The 20,058-nt window shown below is 34.5% G+C and overlaps 1 protein-coding gene and 1 long non-coding RNA gene across 7 annotated transcripts in view; one reads left to right on the plus strand and one right to left on the minus strand.

Annotated features, from left to right (window-relative positions):
• The window catches only part of LOC140848503 (uncharacterized), a 34,077-nt gene extending 15,194 nt beyond the window's left edge, over nucleotides 1-18,883 (plus strand). The window contains exons 2-3 of the long non-coding RNA XR_012129515.1: nucleotides 12,700-12,912; nucleotides 18,236-18,883. This is a non-coding gene — a long non-coding RNA (uncharacterized lncRNA). The remainder of the gene's footprint in view (nucleotides 1-12,699; nucleotides 12,913-18,235) is intronic.
• STAG1 (STAG1 cohesin complex component) overlaps nucleotides 1-20,058 on the minus strand; it is a 436,291-nt gene that overhangs the window by 22,966 nt on the left and 393,267 nt on the right. For all 6 annotated transcript variants that reach the window (XM_073232352.1, XM_073232354.1, XM_073232353.1 and 3 more), the window contains 4 exons: nucleotides 9,485-9,577; nucleotides 7,048-7,222; nucleotides 5,179-5,318; nucleotides 1,184-1,285 (listed from right to left, as the gene is read on the minus strand). In XM_073232352.1, the coding sequence (XP_073088453.1) occupies nucleotides 1,184-1,285; nucleotides 5,179-5,318; nucleotides 7,048-7,222; nucleotides 9,485-9,577 (510 nt within the window). The remainder of the gene's footprint in view (nucleotides 1-1,183; nucleotides 1,286-5,178; nucleotides 5,319-7,047; nucleotides 7,223-9,484; nucleotides 9,578-20,058) is intronic.

Below are 20,058 nucleotides of genomic sequence, written 5' to 3' on the forward strand. Positions count from 1 at the left end.
CCAATTTTTTAGTATTACAGAGACTGCTGCAATGAAACATCTTTCATATATATCTTTGTGCATATCTGCATATTTCTAAGTAGATACCTAGTAGCAAAAATACTGGTTTAAAGGGAATATATATCTTATATTATGAAATATATTGCAAAATTATATTCTAAGAAGGCAAGAGCAATTTCTTTCATAAGGAGACCTTTTTCTCCACATCTTTATCAATCATTATTACCAATCATCTTAATTCATGCTAATCTGTTCAGCAGTGATAAACACTTCCTCACTCTAATTTGTATTTCATTATTAATGAAGTTATGCCTGTTTTCTATGCTTATTGGTTTTTCAGATTTCCTCTTCTGAAAAGTGCTTTTCATGTTTGTTGCTCACTTTTCTAAGGGATTTAGATATCTCAGTAATTTGAAGGATTTGTTATACATTAGTGAACATATTTTCCCTCAATCTGTCATCTGCTTTTTAACTTTGTTCAGAGTGCTGACTGATGTGTAAGCTTACTTAAGTTTAATAATCATCAATTTTTCACTTTGTGGTTTCTTTCCTCAGTAAGAATTTCCCTACTCCAGGATATAAAAATATCCTTTTATTTTCTCACAAACTTTTAATATTTAATGTTTACATATACTCTACCCAGAATTATTCTGGGTGATGTTAGGTAGGGTTATAAATGACTACTTGTCCAACTACATAGTCAATTGACCATTTATTGAATATCTTTTCCCACTGATTTGAAATGAGACCTTTATTGTAGACTAACTATATACACACATACCTCCAGACACCTTCACATCAAAATTTCTATATTAATTTACTAGGAATCTTATTTATACAATAGATATTACATATTTTCTTCTTTGACTACTACTGTTGCCCCTTCATCATTAAATACTTTTAAAATATATATTTCTTTTTAATTTTAAATGATTACTTCTAAAATGTCCAATATGGCATTTCATCTTGTCCAAATTCGGATTTCATCTGTTTGAAATGAGAACTACAGGATTATCTTCCGTAAGAAAAGATACATAACACACAAATTTGTACCACAATGTACTCACAGGAACCACTGAGACAATGACCTAGTTTAATGAAGATACCTGATAGCACCTACTAAGCACAGGGGAGTGCTCAATATTAATTCTACTCTCTGTCTCTTTCCTTTCAAATTTCTTACCTGTTGCAAACTGAGAATGAGGGTCTTGGCACACTGAATTTTATCAATCTGCCTGGTTTTACTAAGTGTTTCCTTAATAATATCACCATAGTCATTGTAATACTGTAAGGAAAAGAAAGAAACACAGTTTTTTACGATTATTTAAATTTCATGAAATAAAGAATGGGTTGGTGAAAGCAATGCAAGGGTGAGTATAGATATTTAATTTCTTCATCTTAAACATAATGAGCATTAAAAGATAGGCATACACATTTGAAATTTAAGATTACAAAAATACTAGTAACAAACTAAAAAATTGGAATTTAAAAAGATAAAAGTGGTATAGATAAGCAAAATTCCTTATTCTTTTTAACATGGACTCAACAGACATCATTTATGAGGTAACAAATACAAAAAAAACTTTGGTGGAAACTTTTCTGAAGAACTAAAACCAAAACAGAACTGCTTACACCTCTGGGGAATGGATATATATAAGGGGAAAGGGCAGATTAGGGTAATGCACTTAACTTTTTATTTAATTCTTTTGTGTACTATCTCATTCCCCCCCCCAACATGTCCATATTTTACTATTATAAAAAATAAAAATACTGATTTGACTTTTTCAATAGTGACTGAGAAGAATTTAATAAGTTTTTTTATAGTTTATTTTTTGGACACAGGATTTAAAGAATTTTCCTTGTGAGTAAATGATTAGGAAAAGCTTTACATGAAACCATTAAATCTGGATGTAATTTCTGATAAATCTGGATGTAATTTCTGGATAAAGCCTAACCTATAACCTATGTGAAGAAATGAGTGTATCAGCTTGGCAACTGGATTTTTTTTTTTTTTTTTTTTTTTTTTTGAGAGGGCATCTCTCATATTTATTGATCAAATGGTTGTTAACAACAATAAAATTCAGTATAGGGGGGTCAATGCTCAATGTACAATCATTAATCCATCTCAAGCCTAATTCTCGTCAGTCTCCAATCTTCTGAAGCATAACGAACAAGTTCTTACATGGTGAACGAATTCTTACAGAGTGAATAAATTCTTACATGGTGAACAGTACAAGGGCATTCATCACAGAAACTTTCGGTTTTGATCATGCAATATGACCTATAAACCATCAGGTCAAATATGAATATTCATTTGATTTTTGTACTTGATTTATATGTTGATCCCACATTTCTCCTATTATTATTATTATTTTTATTTTTAATAAAATGCTGAAGTGGTAGGTAGATGCAAGATAAAGGTAGAAAACATAGTTTAGTGCTGTAAGAAGGCAAATATAGATGATCAGATGATCAGGTGTGTGCCTATGGACTAAGTATTAATCCAGGCTAGACAAGGGCAGCAAGACATCCACGGATGCAGAAGATTTCTCTCAAAGCAGGGGGGGTGAGGTTCTGAGCCTCACCTCTGTTGATCCCCAAATTCTCACCTGATGGCCCCCCTGCGACTGTGCCTGTCTTAGGTTGTTCCTCCCTTGAGGAATCTTACCCGTCTCTGGCTAACCAGTCATCTTCCGGGGCCATACAGGGAAATGTAAAGTTGGTAAGTGAGAGAGAAGCCATATTGTTTGCAAAGGTTAGCTTTTTACTTCTTTGCAGATTTATGCCCTGTGGCTTCTATGCCCAGCACTTGTCTCGAGGTATCTTTACCACCTGGAGGAATTATGATACTCGGTAAATTCGATATGAGGCACGAATTCTATTTAAGGTTTGTAATTAGGAAGGAAGAAGAAAAGCTATAGATGTAGCATATGAAGGAAACTTGGGAGGATTGATTATTTCTTTGACATATCTTCTTGTATAGTACCTTAATTATGTATAGGTTTTAAACTACTAACTAATTTGCACACACATATTAACATAATAGGAATACGGTGACATAAACAAAGCAAATCTATAATTACCAGCCATCTCCAGTGAAGCCAAGAAAACCATTTAGGCACCCTAGGCATTTGTGAAAATTTATCTATGATATGATGGATATTGTCCAACTGTACTTGAACCATCAGACAAATTAAAGCAGCCCATTTCTGGGATCTGTTCACATCCCATATGTTCTTTTAACCATAGATAGTCTATAGTCATGAGATTTTGGGGTGCTGGCAACTGGATTTTTATGATCTTCAAAAAGATGGGTATACTTCCATGATGTGAGGTGCAAAAAAAGAGGAAATAGCTCAAAAGAATCTAATTAAAAATTATTGCAATGCAGGAAAAAAGAGAAAGATATATTAAGACACTGAAGTGGTTCTGTAGGCAGATCTCTAATAAATTCACATTTGTAATGATCACATAGTGAAGTGGGTTAAAAAGCCTCATAGCCAAGAATATACAATAGCATAGCAAATAGCTATTAGAATGCTCACAAACAATTAAAGCCTATAATGAGTAGAAGTGTGCAAAATTGTTAAGAATGATAAAAATTTTGGCTAAGACTCATTTCTTGAAACCAGTATTGTTAAGGGATGACAGGGAAAACCATACATAGTAAGCTCATATTCATCCATCCAAACCCTATTTAGACATTAATTTAGGAAGCCTTTTTCTGTTTCTCTCACTCATGTCTCTCTCTATACCCTGTGCGTGCTTTGTAGCTTGTATAGCTAAGCTTTGAAGCTAGACAAACCTAAAATCTAATCCCAGTTTTTTCTTCTTTAATAGTTGTGTGATCTTGGAAAGTTACTTACCTCTCTGAGCCTTAATTTCCTTATCTGTAAATGATAATATTTCTACCTCAAAGAGTTACTATAATCAACAAAGATAATGTAAAAGCCTTAGAACAGTGGCTCAAACATAAATGGCTCAAAACATAGGCGGCCATTTATTATTAGCATGTTACATAATATTTGGATTTCAGTTTCTCTATTACTCTGTAAGCAGAAATCATGTCTTATCTAATCCTTGGCTATAAGCACATTGCTCATCACCTTGCAATTATGCAGCAAAATATGACCAATTACTTATTATGTCATAACTGGAACTGGATCATACCTAAACATGGCACATGCACTATTCTGATCATGGGCAAAATACAACACTTTCTTTGACATAAGAACAAAGCAAAAAACATGTAAACTGAGAAGCGTGCCTGTCAGGCTATATCATGATTTCCGAGCACTGTCAGTAACAAAATGGAGTTTATGGAAAGGGGACCAAGCACTCAGGAAGGTACCCACGAAAATCCTGTCACATGAAGAATGGTTTAATACCCTTCAATATCACCTTACTTGCCTGAGGAAAAATGATCCAAACTTCTCACACAGCATTCAAGGTTTAACCTGTCACTTTCTTGAAATTTTATTTCTGGATTCATTCTCATAAGCAATCTCTGTTGCTATATCAAATAACTTGCATTTCCCCCAAACAATTCATAATCCTTAGCATCTTTGTACATGAAGTTCAATCTGTCTACAAGTCCTTCCACTACTGTTTAACTGATTTATGTTTATCTTCTCAGACTTTGCTCAGGAGTAACTTTTCTGAGCAGTTTTCGTTTACCCTCATATTTCTTTAGAGCCAGGCTTTATGTTATATATATTTCTAAGAATCTGTATACATGTCTTATTTATACCATATAATGTAACTGTCTAGTTTCTTGATTATCCTCAGCTTTATCTTCAGTTTAAAGCAGGAATTAAAAAAAATATTTGTAACTTTAGTGATGGCAGGCAGCATGGTACACAGTAGGCATACTTATAAAAACATGTGAAGAGATATGAGCTTTCTTCCATGTTGACTAAGAGAGTTCATGGCCTCATGAAAATAAAAATGTGTTATTTCATATAAATGTGAAGAACTACTTTACAGAATTGATATAATGGTATACATAAATTGATAAAAAGCTTGTAATTATATAAAAAAGAACTTCAAATTTATTAGAATATCATTAACAATACATAAATAAAAGCTGTCAATTTTAGCTTCTGTCACCCTTTCATTTTTAATTGCAAATTTCTGTTACTTAGATGGAATAAGAAAAATAAGAATATGAAACTGTACCTTCATGTAGTGTTTAAAGATGTCTGCAGCTGCATGCATGTCAACAATATCATAAATAATAAGTTTGCTGAAGGCAGCAAGTAGATTCCTTCTTTTATGTAAGGCCTCAATTTTATTAGCTTCATCTTCTTCATCACCCTCTAACGGCAGAAAATAAATTGGTTATGAACTTTGACCCTTTATCCAAGGTAAAACAATTTACAATCTGTATAATCAAAAACCAACTGTGTGACAACTTCACAAATAGGTACAATTCAGTTTTAGATGGAATAAAAACTGTTATACTGATCATTTTAGGGTGCTACATTTAGTTCACATTTATTAAACACTTAGTAGGCACTAAGGTTCCTATCTTCTAGCAAAGATAAAGATTGAATAAGATAAACAAACCATATGTAAGGGGATTTTTTTCCCTGATACTTGTCATAATAATACTGTTGTCTTGTCTGTTTATCTGAAAAATGCTGTCTTTTATTATTTCAAAATTCCTTATGTGCTGCTAGCTATATTTCCACAGAGAAGAAATTTCTGGCAACTTTTATGACATGGAAAATATCTTCTTTTAGAAAAATATATGGGAAGTACTGGAAACATATGAAGAGTTAGTTTTAAGTGCATGGTTACATTATCAGCTGAGAAGTAAAATATCTTTTGCAAACTGTTATGCACAATTACATTTTTTAAAACAAAACTATCAAATACTTTCAAAACAAGCTGTGTTTCTTCTTCAATTTTTTTTAATTCTCAGGCTTCACTGACTTATTCACTTCTAATCCTAGGAAAATTTTCTCCACAAGGCACCAGATGTTAACACATTTGTTTCAGGCTCCGTATTGGCCCTTTCATGTTTCAGCCTGCCCCTATTTGGGGGCAGTTTTCTTTCTTTTCTTCCTGTGTATATAAGAACTTACTTTCAACGTCTCTCTTCCCTTTCTACTAATCAGCCCTGCTGTGAAGCATTAATGCTTTAGGAAGTTGGGAATCTTTTCGCTTCAGACAAGTAGGAAGTGAACTTTGTGGCCTGAGATTAAATATGAACTCTAAATAAAGATACTTTATTTCACTGTATAGTATTTTCTAAATGTCTGTTAAGAAGAGTCTAGTAGCACTAAATAGATCTGTGGATCAGGTATGTGACAGATCTTATTTTTGACAGCTTTAATCATCTATTTCACAACCTATTCTATATAATATTTATTTTTTTCAGTCTAATTTTGCTAAGTTATCATTATGCAGGCTCAGCACAATTTTGACTGGTGAGGTTTGATTAACAGTTTTTCAGTTAGTGTCTTATATTTTGTTAATATGCATGATATATGATGACCATTCAGGAATAAAAAGGAACTTGGATGCTTTCTTTAGAAAAATTGTGAACATGGACACAGTTTAATTAGAAACATCTATCCCATACCTGCCTGCCTATCTATCTATCTATCTATCTATCTATCTATCTATCTATCTATCTATCTATCTATCAGCTATCTATCTCTATTGCTTATATAGGAAATGGCAGATGTTCACAATTATTCATTATAGCAGAGAAGATTGGAAATTAGCCAAATATCAATCAGTATGAGATGGATAATATGATTCATGCTATGTTCAAACAATGAAACAATATGTAGTTTATTAGACAAAGAATAAAGAAGTTCTATATGTAGTGACATGGAAAGATCTCTAAGGTACTGTATTAAAGGATTGAGACAACTGTGTTTTTATTCTTTTTGGTTTCTGAATTACATGAATGTATTAACTTTTTTTAAAAAGAGAGAAATTCTAGTATTTTTCAGGACCGAATTTGAATTTTTTTCTGCTTTTTGGGGTTAGCAAAAACAAGATTAATACTGATAAGATGATAGCTACAAATACCCATGCTCTGGTTCTCCTCATCCTGGTCAATGAAAACGTGGTCCATCACAAAGCTGAGGAGTTCAGACTGGAGTCCAGTATCTGGATTAAACACCAAAGGCTGAAGGCCCTCCCTGCCACCTGTCATTAATTGGTGGCTAAAAATCATCAAAAGATCACAGAGTAACATGAAAGCCTGGAATGCAAAGGGAATTCATTAGTAATATCCTATACAAACACAACTACAACTACAAATCAATGTTAATGAAAACATACCAAATACACTTCAGTAACAGTACCATAATAGAAATGTTGAGTATTTAAAATTAAAATTATTTTACTTCCAAACTTAATAAAATTACTTTCTCATTAAACACTAGTCATATTTAAGACTTCCCCCCCCTAAGGGTAATCTATTTCTTGGCCATATTAGCTCAAAACAGCTGATCAAGAGGTTTGACTTGAACTTAAAAAAAAAAAGTTAACTTAACTCTGGAAATATGAAATTGATACAATAAATTATGATAAAGGTTAGAAATCAACCACATGCTGTTTAATCAAATAATAAGCATAAATCTTAGGACAAGCTGTAACTGAACAAATTACAAAGCAGTACTCTTAAGCCTATAAGCTGTTATTTTGGATTCTTCTTTAAAAAATTCTACTGTAGAAAAAATCTCTAGTAGTTTAAAACTGAATTTAAGACTATTCACATAGAAACAAGTATGGTATCTAAAAGTTTTCCAACAAATTTAATCACATAAGGGAACTTTCAATACACTTCCCCCAAGAGAAAGTATTATAGTTAATGTTGCCAAATGTGCTCTATTTAATGGATGGTATGAAATATGCCTGTGTTCAAAAGATTTTGTTGTGGGGTAATCAAGGGCTCTGATACCCCAAAACAATCCACTCTCCCCCTGAAAAAATTGATTTCTATGGGAACACACAATTTTGGTATGTATACTTGACTGTCTACCTTCCAGAAAGACTCATGGCAGCTCATGCTCTGACTATACAACCATCAAACACATGAAGATCTTTAGAAAGAATCACTTGAAAAGAGGGATACATAAAGGGAATCTAGGAGAATAATTCTTTTTATTGAGGCTGTAGTTTTGGATAGCATCAAACAGTGATGATGTAGAAACACTGAGTTTTTTGTTTAAATGTTCAGAGCTAAGTACTTTTTTTTTAGACAGCACTGGTGGGGTTCAGAAGGTTTAGAGAATAAGGTTTAGGGAAGACCATCTCTGTTCCCATTTTTAAGTTAGAAGCTAACAATTCAATAAAGAAGAGACCTGCTATTTGTACAAAGAGATAGCAAAGGATAACTACTAATATCCTTTAACTAGATTGACTAGACTTTTTTCAGCCCAACATCATAATAAAAAGCACTATGGAAATGGTACATTATATAAAAGCACTTCCCAACATTAGAACATAATTAATTCACAAAATCACTTCATGGAAATGGTACTGCCTTAAGCTCTACTTTGGAAGAGGGCCGCACCTCTTCAGAAAGGGTGAGGAATCTGTTGGACTAATGGGATATGCCCACCTGCACCCCTACTTTTTTTTTCTATCATTAATGCACAATTACATGAGCAACATTATGGTTACTAGACTCCCTCTATTATCAAGTCCCCACCACATACCCCATTACAGTCACTGTCCATCAGCGTAGTAAGATGCTATAGAATAATGACTTGTCTTCTCTGTGTTATAGTGCCTTCCCCATGTCCCCCCACCTACATTATATGTGCTAATCATAATACCCCTTTTCCCCCGTTATCCTTCCCTTCCCACCCATCCTCCCCAATTCCTTTCCCTTTGGTAACCGTTAGTCCATTCTTGGCTTCTGTGAGTCTGCTGCTGTTTTGTTCCTTCAGTTTTTTCACTCCACAGATAATGCACTCCTACTTTTATATCACTGTCCAGGTATAGGGATTCCTTGCGCTAATAGACCTGCTTCTGCTACCAGAGCCAATGTAGGCCTCTTTCCTAGGCATGATGTATCCCCAGTGTGGGTGGTCAAGGAATAGCTGTTTGAAGTGGTGATGCTGATGGAGTTTGAACATGTAGGCTTAAGTGTTCACAAGCATGTGTGAGAAGTTCTTCCTGGTATGGGAAAGAGCTGAAGGTGAGATGAGAAGACTTTCAGCCATAGGTCAGCTCCCCAACCCTCTGAAGTTCTGGTATCAAATTTTTAGGAATCAAAAATTCTAAGTTTCAACCTGGCTTTGCAGTATACTCTCAAGGCAAAAAAACACATAACATGTTTGTTAGTTTGCTTTGTAACTTAAATTTATTCAGACATCTGTACTCTTATCCCAGGTCCCATAAAGTTAGGGATGGACCTATATGATAAGAACTGCTATAAAAAAATTACATCTTCTTACTGTTCTTCAATGCATCTGAGTTATTATTATTGAGCTCTTAACTAGTGATTTCTTACCTGTTCCTTCACTGGAGTATTGACATTAGATAGGCACTGTTGGCAAACAGCCAAGAAGGATTTCACTGTTTTCCTTAATACCAACAAGTCCTCCTGTAAGACACATTTAAATTTGCAAGCATGAATTACAGTATTCCAGAAAATTGACCCAGAAGAAGTAATAAATGGAAAAAGAGCCAAATTGGTTTATTGTTAAGGAAATTCATAAAACCACATTTATTGCTGGGAATCGAATCACACAGTCATTTCCTAGTTATCCTAATGGAAGGGGCAATGAAGCTGATAATACCAAATATTCAGTCTATTTAGTTATGGAATGCTCAGTATGATTTCCTCCAACATACTTTCCTTTATAAATATGGTTTACTTAGGCTATATTAAAATTGTTAGCCATTCCTAAACACACGTAGCTGATGAGTAAGGTGGGGGAGCATAGCAGCACACTGAAAAAAATCAATGATGCAAGAAACGTGTACGGAATTTCTCCCACATTCTCTATGCTCTATAAAATGTCAAGGAAAGAAAAATAACTTTTTGACAGTGTCCATGCCCTCAAAGAGTTAATATCCTAGGAGGGAATTAGACCAATTAAATAGTAATTAAGTGCTCAAATTTTTTTTTATATTAGCTCTAACTGTGGCAGAGAGCTGAGCTGGGGGGACCTTCGTAGGAGGATAGGCTTTAACCTAAGACTGGGTGGGTAAATAGGATTTAATTAAATGGCTGTATAATATGCAATATGAAACAATTGAAAAGTATAAAAGGAAATTAAATTTATCAAGCACTTCCGTGCAGGTACTGGTTTACTATTACATAATTTAACACTTATGTTGAGTAGAAGTAGTAGTCATTATCAGAAAGGGTTTGAAACTATGACAGTCTCAGAGCTCATGTTCTCACTGACTAATGAGCAAGACATATGCAGATAATTCAGAATTATATTGATACTTAAAATAGTAATGAAAATAATTAAATGAGCAAGGGTTGATTTAGTAATCATTTTAAAAAAGTACTGTATTAAACCAAGACTCTTTAAGCCACCCACTCTTTTTGTACAGATGACAGTACTTACTCTTTTTTTTTGAATCTTCATATCCCAAATAATGATACTTAATAAAATGAGTGCAGTATTTGAAAGAAGGAATAAGCTCCTCTTGTGCAGAACAGTAAAAAGGACAGTGCCTTGGGAACCTTTCATGTTACTGCAGATGAATACCCAATAACCAAACTGCAACACTGCTTGACCTTCTTTAACTTCAAGGATTGATAATACATTAGGGGAAACAGACAAGAGAACAGGAAGCTATGACAGAATGTCAGGAGTGCTGTATTGGAAAGGCTACCCCAGGGTCAGAAGTAGTCATAGAAGGGTTTCCAAACAAGGTACACATAGGCTGAGTTCTGAACAACTAAAAATGATCTAGCTGTAGGAAAAGATGTTTCAGAGAGCACAGAATGCTCAAAAGCCTGGAGGTGCTTCTGAGAGAGTTAATTTATTGTAGCTGGGCCAAATAGGAAGGAGAGTAGCAAGAAAGAACTAAAGAGGAAAACAGGATCCATTTCCATTTAAACTGAAGACATTTAAAACGTCATGTTAAATCACTTGGATATTACTCTGACGGCAATTAAGAATACTGAAGAAGGATTTTTATCATGAGAGTACTAAAGTTTTGAGTTAAGGAATCGTATTCTAAACAGTACAGAGAATGATGTGGAATAGGGAGGTAGTTAAAAGTAAACACAATCTTCTATTGAGGGCTTTTTACATATCAAGTACTATGTTCTAAGGGACATAAACTTAAATCTCACAATCACTCTATGAAAGTAAGTAAGACTCCTGTTTTACAGATGAGGAAACTGATGTTCAGAGAACTCACAGATTCTACGTGAGAGAGTAAGGAGCCAATCTAGGGTTATCTGATTCTAAAATTCACGCTCTTACTCATTCTGTATTTCCTCCATATTAGAAAGGCCTTAGGAATAATCTAGAATGAGGGCCTGAAAATAAAATGCTGGCAGTAAAGATGTGAAAAGATTGAAAAGAAAACAGAACTGACAGAACAGGGGCTGTTCCTGGTTACTGCTAAATTTCTAGGTCATCACCTATGAGATAAATAATGGTGTAAGTTAACATAGGAACAAATACTAAGGTTAACAGTTCAATTTTAGAGATGATGTAAGATAGTTGAAAGATATCCTACTGGACATGTCTACTAGGCAGTTGGATATATGAGGTTAAAACCAAAGGAAAAAAATTTGAGCAAGAATAAAGATTTGGGAGTCCTCAGATTTACAAGGCAACAGAAGTGATGGAAATAGATGAACTAATCAAGGAGACTGTAGAAAAGGCTCACTGGGGTACCCTGGGGAACACCAATATTTAATAGATGGGTGAAAAAGAAGAGCATATTTAGAAATCTAAGAAATGGTCTGGGAAGTAGAAATAAAACCAGAATAATATGGCATCCTGGTAAGGGAAGCCAGGTAAGGAAAGAACACCTTTGAAAATGGGCAGAAAAGATAAGGATTAGAAAGAGTCCCAAGGATAATGAAATGATAGGAATGTGAGTGACATTATTAGGAAGAACATATTCAATGGAATTAAAAAGGCTGCAGTCAAGACTCAGTGGATTGAAAGAAAGATAAAAAGGCAACTTTTTAAGTAATTTTGATTCTAAAGAGTCAGAAAAATAGGATGGCTGCTAGAGGTCTTTTGGAGTTGATGGAGGATTTTTTTTAAACTTTCTGTTGACCTTTTTAACAGAAAAGATTTCAGAATGTTTGCTGAATGAATAACTGAAGGAAAAGGAAAAAGCAAGACATGCTATTAACTAGTTACATGACCTTATTTTCTATCTCAGGATTATAGATTTTTAAAATTTATAAATAAGAGAGTTGAACTATGTATTCTCTGAGGTTCTATGGCATTCTGTGATTCTGCTGAATTAACTCTTAGGTGCTAACTGGTAAACCTCTTAGTATTCAAAAAATGAATGTTCACCGTCCCACTGCTAGTGTAGTAGAATAGTGCTTGGCATATGACAGGTATTTAATAAATATTTACTGAGTGATGTGCAAGTATACACACAGTAGGATGATACCACAATCCTAGGAGCAAATGTGTAATGTGTTAATTTTATCAAACAATAGTTTTTAAAAAAAGTGGTGCTGGGAGGTATTAACATTCTTTTATTCCCTTCAATTTCTCATTCTAGGGAATCAGCCATCTTTGGAGTTGCAGGCAAAACATTCCTTTAAAGGTCAATCATAAGCAAATTTGTCCTATGTAAAATAACTACTTGCCAATTCATCTTTGGAGTTGTAAATTTAACATTCCAACTAAGTAAGAAGCTGGAAATGGGAAACAACCAAGGAAATAGAAGATAAAGGCCTTTAGCAGGAAAATTTGGTCTAGATTTTGATGCAATGTAAGTATTGAGAGCTCAAAATAGTTAATTTAATTGTAACCAATTAGATCCCATTGAGAGAAATATAAATACCAACAGGCTGAGGTAAATGGGCACAGATACTATGTATTTAACAGGATGAGCTAATCTCATATGGCAAATCCCTTTGAACAGCTGGGAATAGAATTTAGGTTCTAGTGGATTTCAGAGCAGTGCTTTTATTCATCCTACAGTTTTCCACTTCATTGTGCTAGCATCTCAGTACATTTCATTTGATTTAAATAGTTGGAATTATGATTCCCGAGACTGTGATTTTGCTCAAGTTAAGGCTAACAGCCATTATTGGAATATGCGGTAGGAAGCATCTTGAGAAATTTTCAGGGTGTTAAGTCAGATTTTTAAGAGGTTCAGGACTTGTTGGTTTAAAACTCCAGTGTTAATATAACATGTTTTATAGAGTGGATTTTATTCTTAATGTCCCTTGAAAAACAAGAAAAAAATGATACTCAAAAGGATTAGAAAAAGAAATATAAAAAGATTCTAAATAGGGCAGATAGTAAGAGCTTGGTCTAAACAGCAAAAATAAGCATATTTACTTTGACCTCCTTTAAAACAGAAATTATTAGCTATTTCTAAATTTGAGAAAACTCATTACATTCCATATATTCTGGAATTGAAAACCTCTCTTGCTATAGTGGCTGTAAGTCATAATGAATAAAATGAAATATTCTTAACTTACACTGAATAAATAGCAACACTTTATCTTCCATTCTTCTCCAGCTAGAATTCAAAAATACAGTCAACATTCACTGGCACTTACTATGTACCAGGCACTAATCTGATCTTTCCACATATAACTCAACTAATCATCACAACTGTGATGGGTATTATCACTCCCATTTTACATATGAAGAAACAGGTGCAGAAATACTACATGCAGGCCCAAAGACACAGCTAGTAAGTGGGGGAGTGAATTAACCAAAGCAGTTTATCTCCAGAGTCTGTGTTCTTAACCATTTTACTATAATGACTCTTTCTATGTGAGAAAATTATTATGTCGAAGAAACAGGCAGCCTTATGGAGGTAAGAAGTTGAAGACTGAAATTAATTAAATGTATTTATACATAACAACAAACAATTTAGTCAACCCAACAGATGCTGAAGAACAAAACCCAAAACAAAGTATGCTGATCATCCAGACTGCAATTTTAAGAAACTAGAGTATTTAGAAGTATCTCCATCACTTTGAGCACAATGGAAATTTATTAAATCCCCTTTCTAGCCAGAGTACCTGAATTATAGGGGTTAGAGCTGAAAGCAAAGAATGAATTGAATGATCTACTCCTCTGTTAGTCTGTGTAAGTTATATGGACTAAGTATATGATGCTTCCTTTCAAATACTTTTTCCTAAATGAAACCAATTATTTTCTCTTGTTTTCACAAAGCAACTTGACATCAAGAACACTTTTTCCAAAAGCAGATATGAAAAGGAATTCAAATGGGTCAGATGATAAGATAGTATTTAAATTATAATATTTTGGCTCTATTTTGTATCCATTTGAGGCTGCCTCCCTGGCCTGACTAGTGTTTTTTATTTTTTCCCAGTAGATCTAGTAAAACTAAGAATCAGAAGATCTACACCTAATATGCTCAACTGTGAAGGGCTAAAATAGTTTCAGTTTATCAGTGATCTATTGACAAAGATAAGAGAAATCTCTTTCAAGGAATAACAGGGTTTTCAAAATAGACTCTGCTCAGCAAATCTCAACAATGAAGAACCCCACATAAGGTGGGCACAATTAAGATGGTGAATTTATCATATAAGATATATTACAAAGAAGTTTTCTTAATAGCACAAAAACTTAACTTACCCTACCATCTTGGTAAGAAAAAACATATCTTAAATGTAAACTGCCCCTTAAAGAGCCAACTGTTTCAATATGACGACGTCATTGAGGAAGGATAAGAAAGCTTAATTCCTACAGACAAAAATATGTACAAATTCTAAATGGGTGATTTCTTTTCATTCTGTATCAGTTTTGTTTGTGTAGAGGAAGACCAAATTTACTTGTCCTTTTATCCACAGCTATGAAATACTATTAAGATAGTCACAGCCATAAACTGAAGCAACATAAAAACTAGTAGTAAATATTTAAGACTAGTTCAACGTTATCTGACAAATATACATTTTTAGAATGGGCAAAAATATAACAGAATACAGTTGTAAAGAAGATCTCAGACTATGAAAATAAAACCTGTTGAAAATTTAGTGATTAAATTTTAAATGTCATGATAAAAAAGGTGCACAAAGCTAGTTTACCCAGAATAGACAAATAGAGTTACTGACAAGTTATTGTTATTGGTAAACAAGACTAAGAGGTTACCTTACTATGCCAGGGATTGGCAAAACTTTTTGCATAAAGGATCAGATAGTAAATATTTTAGGCTTTGTAGGTCATAAAGTCTCTGTACCAACTACTTAGCTGTCACTGTAGGGTGAAAGCAGCCCTAGACAGTACATATACGAATGGACATGGCTGTATTCCTCTACAACTTTATTTACAAAAATAGGTGTCAGGCCAGATTTGGCCCACAGGCTATAGTCTGCCCAGTCTGTACTGGGTAATAAAGCCTTTGGAGGCATAAGCTGTGTTGTGTTTATATGTACTTAGTGCTGTTACTAACATATAATGAGGCTTATTAGTTATCTTTCAGTTCAACCAAGTCATTATCTATATTAAATACGATAAAAACAGATGGAACTAAATTCTTTCACTTGGGACATATTAGTGACCAAAGAGACAAAAAGTCTCACCATTGTGGTGGGGAAAACTCTAATGCTCTTGAAATGGCTTCCTTGTTTGAGTACTTGTTACTAGCTTCTCTTTTGCGGGGGTTAAAGGGAAAGTGTGTCACTTTTGTGAATACACAATAAGAAAAAACTACTGGATATTTAAACCCCAAATATAATACCTAGTTTTCAGTGTTGTTGCTGTTCTTGGCGGTTTGAATCCCCACCTGCTGACTCCTGCCATTGCCTCAAAGGCTAATCCACTTATGATCCAGGAACCCTTAAGCTGCCTACTGTAGTTCCAAAACATCTTCTGATTTCTCTTTCCTGTAGTATACAAAGATGAAGAAAGCTAAAGGAGGAGTCAGAGGGACAGGGGAAAAGTAGTGACTGTTAGGACCAATGTGAGAGACTTAATTCCCAAATTATTCCAAAATACAGATGGAGAACAAAATCTACCATGCTGTCTCCCAAACCTGCACTAGCTACTATGCATGTCTACATACTCCCACAACCTTAGGTAACAGTTCATTTAGTATCAGTTCTTGGTTTTGGCAGGTTAGAAGATTAGGAAAGCACAGATTAGGACTGCATAATGCCAGCAAAATAACGATTATTGTTTGCCAAAATCATTCTTTCATTTTTGTCTTCCCAACAACTCCATCCAGCAGTATTACCCATTAGGAAACTGAAGCTCAAAGGTGAAGTAGTTTGATTATTTTTTTCACAAGTTTAAGAAATGGAGACAAAATCTGAACCCAGATTTAACAAGACCACGTTCCAACACAAAAAATGGTGGAAATGTACTCTACTTATAAACCAGGAGCTTCTTTTATATATAAATTGGGTAGGCAACAAAAGTCGCTTAACAAATACTTAGTAATTATGTAAGGACACTGGAAGAAACATTTATAATCACAAACCTACCATAGGAAGGAAAATGATTATATCTCTTGGAATATTATGTAGGCTAAAACACTTATTTTCTTTTTATTCAAATAAATGGTCTGACAGCAAAGTAAACATCTTTTATTGTTAATTTTGGTGGAGAAAATCTCCAATCTCTGCACCAGAAGGTGGGAAATGTTATGTTTTGTTTAAATATTCTTAATGTTGCTTTAGGTCTCTGATAAACTAATTTAAAACATACTTTCATATTATAGTAATTGCTATTTAGATCTTCTCAGTCCTAGCTCATTACTTAGATCATGAGGGACTAAATATTTTAAGGAGTTTGAGTAATTATAAATCAGGTGCTTTAAAAACCACTGTTCGTATGTAAGTAATAATAGCATCTAACTGGACAGACTAGTGAAGCTGAGGAAGCCTTATGCTGTTCTTCAAGGGGTAGGAGGGTATTCCCTACCAGAATGTTAGTCTCCAAAACTGGAGGCTCAGGAATAGTGTTGTAAATATAGTATGGCATTCTTAATGGAATGCTGGAAACATGAGTCGTAAGTTCTTTTAGAAGTTGAACCTACTTCTGGTTTCAAGAGGTTTTTAGAATTGTTACAATTAGGTAAAATTTTATTTGGTATACACAGCCATACACTTCTGTATTCCAGACCTTTTTTTTTTTTAAAGAACATTCTGAGTGCTGAACAAGAATGGATATAAAACAAGCCGTGGCTCTTTCTCCCCTTTCTTAGATCAGCCACTCAGGCAATTGAGACAGGGACTTAATAGGAACATAACTATCAAAGAATGCCTCTAAAGTCATGCAATTATAAAAAGGTAAGGCTTAAAGCTAAATAGCTATGGAGGATAGAATTCTCAAGAAATAAAAGGTAGAGGGAAAAGATTCTTGAAGAAAAGAATGAATGAAAATTGCTATACATACTAAAAGTTCATTCCTAGAGGAATAGCTATTATTTCACATTTTTGGCCCCATTCCTGGCCCCTTCCAAGCAGTTAACTCTGGATGGACAGGTGCTGTCTTCTGTTATTATAGGAATTTGAGGCAAGGGCTTGAATGAGCTCTCTTTGTTATTCATTGTTAATCTAAAGGGAATAGGAAGAGAAGAGGAAAGGAAGAAGTGTAGAGAGCAGCCTGCAGATTTTTATACTTCTAGGAATGTATGTTGTCAAGGAGTAGCAAGGTTAAATATGTCTCCTCATGGGCCTTGGCCAACACCAGTCTCACCTTCACCTTAACTCCTCCCTTCCCAAATCTGGAAGTAAACAAGTTGAAATTTGCAGAGAACCTTTAGTCAAGAGGTTATAGTGGAGGAACAAATTTTGCAACTAAACATTTCAATAATAATTTGACTTGTAGCTACCTGAGGGAAACACCTTTATATTATTAGGGCCAGGGTCCAGAAAGCAGGGATGTTTGCCACAGGCCTTCCCTACTTCTGTCTAGAGTAGGAACATGCAGGGTAAAGACAGAAAGCACAAAAAATTTAAGACTACAGAGGGCAGATAGCTTCTCCCAGGAGGAAAAAAATATTGAGGATAAATTCTAGATCTGCAGGCCAAAAAAGGCAGTAGGGGCATTATTTCAGTCCTAACTCTTAGTTACCTGTCTCTTTAAATGTCTTTGTATATGTCCAGAAGGAGCTGAAGGAAGAAGGATGTTTTCTGCTACAGAGAAGAGAAACTGAAGGCTGCTTCTACAGGACCAGCACTAGGGGGCACCGGAGCAAAGTATACTGAGCATGACCTGTGCCTGCCAAAGAGCTTCAACTCTGGAAATTAGGGGAACAGAGGAAATACCCATTGGTGAAACTCAGTGCACTTTTTCAAATAAAGATCTAATCCTGTTCTTGATACAGTCTTCTCATATACTTCATTTTATAAAACAGTGCTCACTGTTGAGTTAAATTATAACTTAAACTTCAAATATAACTATCATTCATAATCTCCTGAATGATAGTGTTCATGAAAATAGAGAAGAAAATACATTTTAGAAAGTAACCTCTAAAAAGAAATTCTGTAATACGTATAAAGTCTTAAAAGGATGTACAATCTTTGACCTAGCAATTCCATTTCTAAGAATAGAATGCAAGATGAAACAATGTAAAACACAGTAAAAGCTTTTGCCATCAGAATGCCCATCACGACATTAATTTTATTAGTCAAAATATTTACACAACCTAAATATCGAAGAGAGTGGTAAAATAAATTACAGCATAGCTACAAGATGGACTGTCATGCATATATTAAAAATATTATATTTAAACATTTCTTAATAACTGAAGAAATGTTAATTGAGAAAACATAAAATTGCAAATACATTAGGATATCAATAAGACTGAAAAATATGTAAGAAAAAGAACTAAAAGAAAATACACCAAAATATTAACAATGATTATCAACAGGTGTTAAGATTCAGAAATTTCATTTACATGTTATTTTTTTTTGTTACCATTAATCTACAATTACATGAGGAACATTATGTTTACTAGGCTCCCCCTTTCACCAAGTTCCCCCCACAAACCGTGTTACAGTCACTGTCCATCAGCATAGTAAGATGCTGTACAATCACTACTTGTCTTCTCCATGCTGTACAGCCCTCCCCATGTCCCCCCCATATTATGTCTGCTAATAGTAATGCCCCTTTTTTCCTCCAATTATCCCTCCCTTCCCACCCATCCTCCCTTGTCCCTCTCCCTTTGGAAACTGTTAGTCCTCTTGGATTCTGTGAGTCTGCTGCTGTTTTGTTCCTTTAGTTTATTCTTAGTTCTTACATTCCACAGATGAGTGAAATCACTTGATCCTTGTATTTCCCCACCTGGCTTATTTCACTGAGCATAATACCCTCTAGCTCCATCCATGTTGTTGCAAATGGTAGGATTTGTTTTATTCTTATGGCTGAATAATATTCCATTGTGTATATGTACCACATCTTCTTTATCCATTCATCTACTGATAGACACTTAGGTTGTTTCCATTTCTTGGCTACTGTAAACAGTGCTGTGATAAACATAGGGGTGCATCTGTCTTTTTGAAACTGGGCTGCTGCATTCTTAGGGTAAATTCCTAGGAGTGGAATTCATGGGTCAAATGGTATTTCTATTTTGAGTTTTATGAGTAACCTCCATACTGCTTTCCACAGTGATTGAACTAACTTACATTCCCACCAGCAGTGTAGGAGGGTTCCCCTTTCTCCACAACCTCGCCAACATTTGTTGTTGTTTGTCTTTTGGATGGTGGTGATCCTTTCTGGTGTTAGGTGATATCTCATTGTGGTTTTAATTTGCATTTCTCTGATGACTAGATGTAAAAGATGTAGAGCATCTTTTCATGTGTCTGTTGGCCATCTGAATTTCTTCTTTGGAGAACTGTCTGTTCAGCTCCTCTGCCCATTTCTTAATTGGATTATTTGCTTTTTGTTTGTTGAGGTGCATGAGCTCTTTACATATTTTGGATGTCAA

Source organism: Manis javanica, chromosome 3 (assembly GCF_040802235.1).
Source record: "Manis javanica isolate MJ-LG chromosome 3, MJ_LKY, whole genome shotgun sequence".
NCBI lineage: Eukaryota > Metazoa > Chordata > Mammalia > Pholidota > Manidae > Manis > Manis javanica.